The following is a 9,601-nucleotide window of genomic DNA, read 5'->3' as shown; positions in this document are numbered from 1 at the left end:
AGACAGTAAGGATATGGGTCTGGAGAATGCCTCACCAAACGTTTTGGTCTCCACAAATTGCAGCCAACTGTGAAGCATGGTGGTTTCAGCGTGATGGTTTGGGAAGCTGTTTTGGTTGATGAGAGATCGAGCTTAGAGGAGTGCGTTGGCAACATAAATTTTGCAAAATACGTCGAAATATTGGAGGAAGGACTCTTGCCACTTTATTCCTCGGGTTTCGTGGACAAGAACGCAGCGTTGTTCCAGGAAGATGGAGCACTGTGTCATACTGCTAAAAACACCCAAAAGTGGCAGGAAGAAAATGGTATCCAGAAATTGCCCTGGCCGAGCCAATCTCCTGACATGAACCCCATGGAAAACTTCTGGGCCATACTCAACCGGCAAGTCAAGAAACAACCAAAAAAACCAATTTCGAAGAGCGATCTACTCCAAGTTTTGAAGCAAGAGTGGGCGAAAATGACGAGTGGGTTGACGAGATGATTCTCACGATGCCCCAAAGGATCAACGAACTCCACGAAGCGAAAGGAAGATCTACTAGATATTAATTAGATTATAAATATATCAATTCATGTGAATATGACTGAAAAATTTCATTTTTCTGAAAAGGTGGTGTCTATTTACTTGTGACCACGCTGTGTATATATATATTTTATAGTAAATCTTACTTTGGCACCAAACATGAAAATTACATGTTACTCATACATGAATAATGCAATAATAATTTTCATCCAGTTTTTTCAAGAATATGAACAATTCCTGACTTTCATATTCATTGATCTTAAATAATAATAATAACTTTTTTTTAACTGGAAGTGTCTTTTCAAGTGAAAATAATTCTAACAGGTTAAGTATTGTTTTTGTGAACTGGTTTTAATAAAGTAAAACAGTCTAGATTTAAAAAAGTATATACTCTATGGAAAAGTTTTATTAAATCAATGCTGGTTCTAATTCTGAGTGAAGAAAAATAATGTTGTACCCATTAAAAATAAACAGAAAATACTTTTAGGGATGTAAGATCATTAATGAGGGACATAAGAGTTAATTTTGTAAACAACATAAACACTGGTTTTTAAAAGCAATATCATCTAAGTTCATCTTTAATGATAATTTCTCTAGGTTTAGAATGTAGAGGCATGAAGAATTATTTTAAGTAGTGTTGCTTGCAATATTTAAAATTTGTGTACGTTTATTCGTTGGTAGAATGCCCTTTGCAGGTTTGTTTACCAGGAGAGCGCTTATCAAAAATATATTGGTGACTTTGGAGATATCCAAGAATATGTGATGATATTTCTAATTTTCTATGATATCCTAAGTAGCAAAGTGTTAAATTTTTTTAAATGTTTACTTTGTAGATATTAAACAATAACAATTTTAAACCAAGTAGTAAAGATAAAGATTACAATTTGTTTATAATATCTGTAGATAAATAACAAAGATATGAAAGGGATCACACGAGAAGAAGCAATTATGTTTTTGTTGAATACAAAAGATCGTGTGGATTTAATTGTTCAACACAGAAAAGAAGGTATGAAAAAAGTATATTATTTTCATATTACATTATTCAGGGTTAAAAATGCCACTGTACACTATGAAGATACTTTTATTTTTTCTAGAAAGTAATGTGTTTAATATTCATATAATTCTCTTTAATGATGCTATATAGAATTATGTTAGTAAAGTCTCTGTCTCAATCAATTATTTATTATTTTCATTATTCAAACACTTAGAATAATTTAAACTTTTGTACAGACAAAGTTTGTAAGCTGAAACTATTCTATGAGTAATGCAACCTGAACTTTCCTGCATATCTAATGTAGTTTTTAATATGTATTATTATTGCTATTAGAGTATGATGAAGTAATAGCCACCAAGAGGGGTGATTCCTTTTACATCAGGTTAGTAGTTCCTTGTGTCTGATTGGACTAACCATAACATGTTTGTGGATTTCAAAAATAGACTATAGCATTAAACTGCAGAATGTAATAAAATTGAAAGATTTCCATGTTTAGAAGCTTTTTACTTTGTCCATAAAGTTTTCCATTTTTAGGATATGAAAACATAATGTAATACTTTTCAATTTCTAAAACATTTTAGGATTATATTACATCATTTAACACATAAGAAAAATGTATCAATATACTTTTACATCATAAAAACACATCAGCTCACTTTAATCTCATCAGAGTACAACCATACACTTTTACATCATTAAAACACATCAGTAAATTTTATTCAAAAACATACATACCTCTATTCACACTACAGCTATTACTCGACTGCCAGGGTTTTTTCCTTTGCCCATCTAAGCATTGGTCTGATTTTTTCTTGCTTGCTCCAGTCTGTTATACCCTACTTAATTCCCCTTGGTGATATTTATCTCAAGACACTCTCCACCTTCTATAATAGTACTATATATAAGTACCTGATTCAGATAATGTTATCATTTTTTCTCAACAAAGCGTCACTAACAGGTTTCTCAGTGCTATAATCGTTCAGAGATACTTTGAGCATTCTCTGTTACCTAGTTGATTTTCATTGTTCAAAAAAATTCTGATTTACGGTATGAATTCGTGGATTATCATTTCCAGCATGGAGGCACATCAGGTCTCTCTTATCCCACTTCTGATATCTGTCATTGCATAACAATTGGAGAGAATTTAGATTCACTTTTTCCTGCACCTTATTTTAGTCTGTTGGACTCTCAGTCCTCCTGGACTTACAATGCTGGAGTCCAGGGTTCGCTTCTCTATAGTAGACACAGCAGATAGTCCAACATTGCTTTGCTCTAGCAAAACAAACTTACCTGACTAAATGTTGTCCAATCAATGTTATAAACACAGTTTTTAATTATTTTTTATAAAGGAGGCCACGTTGGGATAAGCTGCCTTTGAATTGTTTTCTTCAGTTGGTTCATCGAGAGTGTGATGTTTTTGGTCTTTCCCCAGTTGCTTTTGAACATGCACCTTACTTGATGGCTGAAATGTCTGGGAGTGAATATTTAGTTTTCTCTCCATTGATGGACGTTGTGGTTCATGCAGGGAGGTTTACTTCTCAGTTACATGAAGGGACAGTTATGCCTTATTTGACACAGTTGTCGGAACTTCGTGATTTAGCCTATCACTGCCAGGTGGAAGCATATACCGACTCTCAAATAATGCGCCTTCTCCTCGAAATTAGTGGTTCTAAGGCGGAGTTTGTTGTCAACCTGAATAGATAAATGTCCCCTGGTGGGACAAGGTAAGTCTACAGACTTACAACTCTAAAATCCAACATTTTGTTCTTCTTACACTAAACTCTGCTGGAAGACTATTCTCAGGATCACCATCTTCATTGATGACAAGCTGGAACCATTGCTAGCATGCACATTGGTTCGATTGTTGGCTTCTACATTCATCTCTGTTGTCATTGACATCTCGAATTTCATGAGCTTCTATAGGTGGTCATAGTTCTGCCCCTACTCGAGAGACCCGACCGCCGACATCAGACCCTTGGTACATTGGTACCCAGAATAGATTCTGTTCATATTCAATGAGTCTGCTGCATGGTCAGATTGGCTCTCATTTTGCAACTATGAATGGTGGGTTGGCCACTCATTGGAACACCCATATACTGGCAATTTGGTCCCTAGTCCCTCTTCTTGGGCTTTGGCAATGGATGCATTCCATCAGGATGGGATGGGATTACAATTCTAGGCCTTCCCTCCTAGGTACTAACAATAATTCGTTCCAACCCATTGTCGGGTCCTGTTGATAGCACTGGATTGGCAGCTACACCCTGGTTTCTGCTTTTGTGGTACCTTCAGGAGTGTCCACCTCTTCCACTTCTTCTTAGATCTTATCTGTGGAATCATACATGATCTGACATGGTACACCTTGCTATCCAGAAGTTCCATCTGCAGGCATAGAGGTTATACAGTCTTTTGCACGGCATCAGGGTTTAATTTCTAAGGTTCCTATGTATCTGTCTCAGACTCAGTCTTTCCTTAGTCCCACAATGGACATTTATCAACAGAAATGACACATATATTGGCAATGGTGTATTGAGAGAATGTTGAAACCACTTCGATCAGAATGCCAACCATAACTTGATTTTTGACCTGGCTCTTTGGCAAGGGTTTTTGCACCTTCCACAATAGCCCTGTATGAGGTGGCTTTATCGACTACTGTTCCATGCTCATGACAAAATATTCTTTGAGTCCCCGGTACTCTCCAGATTCCTTAAGTTGCTTTTGTCCCATATGACCATTCCAGTTACCTAACTGGTATATTAAGGGTACATTACACACCCTTTCTCAACACCTGTTTGTTACCTTATTCTCATATTCCATATATCACCTTTACCTGAAGGTTTATTTTTTGTTGCTTGCTGACCTACAGACATCGCCAGTCAGAGTGGTTTGTGCTGTTTATCCATAGAACACTTTGTCATTCTACCTATATCCTCAGACTGGTTCTTCTTACTGTCAGACAGGGAAGGGGATAAATCCTTTTCACCGATTCATCTGATAACTATTTCTCACTTCAATGATCAATCAGATTTCAATTGTTGTTATGTTCGGTGAGGGTCTTGAAGGTTTTGCTGCCCGCACCAATGCCTTTAGAGTTACTTGACAACGACTTTTTATTCTGGGCTCTCTTTGAAGGCGAGGAATCTTCTATGAGTCATGTCTAATCAGATTCGTCACGTCTCGTTATGTCCTTAGCAGCCTGATTGAATTGCCTGCTGAAGGACGTTGTGCAGACTGGTATGTGGACCTCATACTATCTTATATCTCATATTATTTGCATGATCTGGCAGTATCTTCATCTGAGGGTTTTTGCCTACCCCCCTGTAGCTATCTTAACCACTTCCACTAGATTATACAGAGGGGTGAGTATTTTCATCACTATCTTTGAGGGTCCCTTACCTCGTTTTCACAGGATCCCACTCTGTGGTGAGTGTTGCCCAGGCAGGTGTGCTTTTATCAAACTAATTCTGCACTAGCAACCATTAATTCAATATACTTTATCTATATTGCAAAAGGCTCTGTAGAAATGAGGTGTTCCATAAGACCACCTAGAGGCTGAATGGGTGGTATTACTGTACTATTCTGGACCACCACTCATGGACTATCATGAGTAAAACATAAGGGGGTCCTGCCCATCCCTGCCGATCATTGGATTGAATAAATTGGGGTTGGTTTACTTTTAAAAATTTAGAGAACTTGGTTTACCTATTGTACTGTTCCTCGGTACTCACCAATGCACATTATCCCCAGATTCTAATAGTGGAGCTAAAGAGTCCTTATCAAATCCAGTTCCACTCACTGAGGTGTTGGACAGAGGCTTTTCCTCCAGAGTGTTAGAGTGAATTCCTCCACTTTTAGAGAAGAGGGCGAAGTTGGGGGCACTCCTACCCAGGTCCGTGGATGTTTTTTTTTTTCAGATGTTGGTAGGAGAGGCACCAGCCTATGCAGGAGCCTATTCATAATACTGGTTCAGATTTGATGCACAGCTATCCAGTTGGGTTGAGCATAACCCTCCTTTGTGATTAATATTGGTTTAGTACATTGTTCATAGAAGAGGGTCCATTGTCTCCTTGTAATTCTGAATGCAGAATGGTCCCATCCTGGGTCCTTGGTTGAGCACAGTTTGTTCCACGTCCTCCCCATAGTTCCAAGCACAAGTGGAATTTACTTTGTCCACGTGGTTGGGGAGTGAGGATGAGTGTTCGTAAGTCCAGACCAGATGAATTCTGTTTCCTCAGGCTGAGTAAGGCATACAAGATCCCACCATTTTGAGCCTGGGTTGTTGCCCTTCAGACTTCTTCAGGTTGAGAAGAAGATTTGTCCACTTCATTGTTGCTTACCTTCTCATTGTGATTCTGGTGGCTTGGAACACATCAAACTATGGCTACAGGTTGGGATCCATTCGTAAGTGTGTGTGTATGTATATATAACTGTTCAATTGCCCTAGCCACCAACATGGGATATAGTGACCATGGCCCTATAATTCCAACCCTGAGCAGTGAAACCTTGGCTATCTGGTTGGGCCTGGCCAATAATGATGATAAATCATGTAACATTCCACCCACAGTACATGAATTAAATTCCATGTGGTTCCTCCACTTGGGTATCAATCTTCTATTGACACACCCATGATCTATGCAGATGCTTTCTGTATGGATAATGCCCTCACCAACCCCTCCAACTTCACAATGTGGGATTATAGCTGTAATATGAACAGAGGTGTGTATGTTTTGGAAGTTAGTATTTTCTTAAATCGAAAATGTATTTCCAATAATACTTACCTCCTCATACTCTCCTGCCCTTCCTACCCGTTAAGAGCTAGTGCTTTAGAGAGTGCAGATTGAGTCAGTCAAAAAAAAGTAATAACATTATCTGAAAGAGGTGGTTATATATACAGTACCAGGATAGAAGGTGCATTGACGTAGGTGGAGAGTATCACAAGACTTGTCTCACCAAGAGCATTAAGTGAGATATAAGAGACTGGAGCAAGCAAGAAAAAAATCAGACCACTGCTTAAATGGGCAAAGGAAGAAATCCTGGCAGTTGAGTAATAGCTGTAGCGTGTGAGGAGGTAAGTATTATTGGAAATACATTTTCAATTTAAGAAAATGTTAACATTTCATTAAAGCACAACAATAATACACTTGAACATCATTTATAAATATGGATATGTTCTAACATCATTAAATCATTTCACATTAGTACCATTTAACTTCATTAAAAATACATCTGTACATTTAACATTATTAAAACTCATCAGAACATTTTAGCATCACTAAACTTTTGTGAAAGATAAAATTAACAAAAAGTTTTAATAACAACAAAAGTTTCATGTCTTTATCATATTTGTCATTGAGATATTTACACAAAGTATGATGTGGAAGAGTAAAGTAATGGTCTTTAAATCAGAAACATGAATATCACCACTGTTCTACTACAAATTTTAAATATTGATGGTTTTTAGTTCCAATGATTTTATAATTTTTGTATAAGCTTTTGTTTCAGTAAGTTAGAAAATTGTGAATTTTTTTAACTCAGGACACATTTCTGTAAGGAAGACCATGAGAATAAGGAAATGAGTTTTCAGATTGGAGAGATATTTCATGTTGTAGACAGTTTATTCAATGATGTAGTTGGTTCATGGCTATGTTACAGACTTGATCATAATAACCATGAGATTGAAAAAGGTGTTATTCCTAACAGTAGCAGGTAAGTATTATTAAAATAAACGTTTACTAATCTTAATATCTAGTATTTTTGGTGTCATAATCATTCTGCTTTGTTGTGTTTTTTTTTTATTTAATTGGAAACTTCTGATGCTTCCCTAGAAATCATTTATTTTTTTGAAGTAGATGGATATCCATAATCTTATAAACAAGATAAGTCAATAAAAGTGATTGATTTAATTACTGTTTGTTATAAAGTTCTAAGGTCTCTTCAAGGACCACTGCAAGAAAGGATGCACCCAGTCCTCTTAATGAATTTTTTTATGTGGGCTTTTCTTACAGTTGAATTTTTTCTTATGTACTTCTTAATTTTTTAAATCCTTTTCTTTTTTCTTGTTACTTTTTACATCATAGTTATTAGTTTCATTGACTTAATTTTTTTTCTATTTTCAATGTTGCTTTTTATTCTTCACTGTTACTATGCTTTTCATCAGAAAGTATTTTAATCTATGCTGATTGTTAGTAAGTATACTTTTACATTATTTTGTAAACTTTTTTAAACCTTTCCAAAGAATGACTTTGGGTCAATACATTAAATAAGCTTTCCAAACCTGGTGTTCATGTTTCTAGTGGTCAGTAATTGATTGTTTTAATAAAAGCAATATACAGAGAAGAAGCCTAAAGAATGGCAATTTTTGTGAAAATTGTAAGATAGATATTACAAATCAATGAAACAACATAATGGAATAAGAGTCACTGTCTTTGAAAATTATCACATAAGATTCGTCTACTTACTTTAATTTCTGTTTGAAAAGAACTTGACTGTTGTAAGTACACTCTTATTTGATACATTTTTAGTTCTTGTTCTATAATGTTAATGTGTAATGTTTAGTATTTCAATCATTTCTTATTATTATTAACAAGGATTTTGTTGTCATGGGACTGTGGTTAATGATAACATAATAATGATTTGATATCATGAAACAGAACACACGTTTAATCTAGTTTCATTTCTCAGTATTCTCAGGTATAGGAAGTTTAGAAACTATAACTAATGACTATCATAATGAGACACTAGGTAAAGTTCAGCAATGTGTTCATATGTGTGCTGAGATTCTCCCTTATCTAATAAAGTCAACTTACTAAGAGTTTTTTGTTTTATGTGTAATGATCCACAGGAAGAGTTTAAATGCTTGAGTTCAGCAGTGGTCTCAGAATAATAGTGTAAGATGGGATTGTCTTGCATTGGTCAGAAACGAATGAAAGTCTTAACTGGGTCTTGAAACTTGGAACACTTGTGTTCTATAACTAATGTTCTATTAGATGAACTATTAAGTCTTCAAACCCAAATGAACAACTTTCCTTCTGGATTATTACAATGAAATGTTGATATATTTGGTGAATAAATACAGAAAATATCCATGACAAATGTGTTACAATTTCACAACCTACCTCATGTAGAAGATTATTTTAATCATGAAAAGAATTAGTTTATTGTAAAATTTTATAATTATTATTATAAGATATTAAAAATAGATAAAACAAAACTACTATGCATATAATTATCATTGTACTATAAATAATAAACCCCAAGCTACAGCTTAAAAAAACTCAAAAGTAAATCTTGAAAAGGCTTTCATTAGATTTATCAATATTTCATATGTTTTTGCCATGCATGGTATTACTCTTCTGTAAAATACTTATATGGCACATAAGTAACATTATAAAAACGTAAGCTTGTTACTATACATTCACAAATGTGTGTGTTATTATTGTGTATTTATACTACCTTATAAAGCTTTTATTTTATTGTTAAAATGTTACCATTTATACCTTTCACAGAGAGCTCATAATCAGTTACACTAGAGGGATGTTTTCAAGCAATTAAATTAAATTAACTAAATTAAGTAAAATGAATCAAAATACAATGTTTAGTAGAATTAATATCTTTAAAGCAGTATAAATTAAGAATGTAAGCAAACAGCTAGAAATTTCATATAAAAAACATGTAAAATTATGTTTTTCTTTGCAGGATTTTATAGGAAGAGCCATTTTTTGCTTTCCTTTAAAAATAGTGATGCATTAGGTACCAATATAGATTTTGTACAAAAACATATATGTTAATGCCATAACCACAAACTGAAGATTCATTAAAACTTACAGAAAGCATATAGTTTGAATAGTTTCTTTTATTGTATACAGTAACTGTGGATTTTATTTATCATGTCTCTAATCTTTTAATGTATTTTTTGAAATCCTGCTTTGATGTAAACCCACCAGAGCAGAGGAGTTGGCTCAGAAAAAACAATACCAATCCAAAAAAGACTCTTCATCAGAAGGCCGTGGGAGTTTCTTTAAAAGAAGAAGTGCCAGACGCTCCAAATCATTAAGTAAAGACTATTGGGAAGAAATCATGTTCAGTAAGTTT

General features: G+C 34.8%; 1 protein-coding gene across 1 annotated transcript in view; it reads left to right on the top strand.

Moving 5' to 3' along the window:
• Window positions 1-9,601, top strand: part of LOC106465766 (tight junction protein ZO-1-like) — an 82,208-nt gene that overhangs the window by 30,938 nt on the left and 41,669 nt on the right. The window contains exons 13-16 of the mRNA XM_022393704.1: window positions 1,423-1,525; window positions 1,847-1,895; window positions 7,046-7,216; window positions 9,454-9,593. Of these exons, the coding sequence (XP_022249412.1) occupies window positions 1,423-1,525; window positions 1,847-1,895; window positions 7,046-7,216; window positions 9,454-9,593 (463 nt within the window). The remainder of the gene's footprint in view (window positions 1-1,422; window positions 1,526-1,846; window positions 1,896-7,045; window positions 7,217-9,453; window positions 9,594-9,601) is intronic.

This window comes from Limulus polyphemus, unplaced genomic scaffold (genome assembly GCF_000517525.1).
Source record: "Limulus polyphemus unplaced genomic scaffold, Limulus_polyphemus-2.1.2 Scaffold2046, whole genome shotgun sequence".
Taxonomy (NCBI): Eukaryota; Metazoa; Arthropoda; class Merostomata; order Xiphosura; family Limulidae; genus Limulus; species Limulus polyphemus.
The sequence above is the reverse complement of the archived record's forward strand: the minus strand, read 5'-3'. Positions and strand labels throughout refer to the sequence as shown.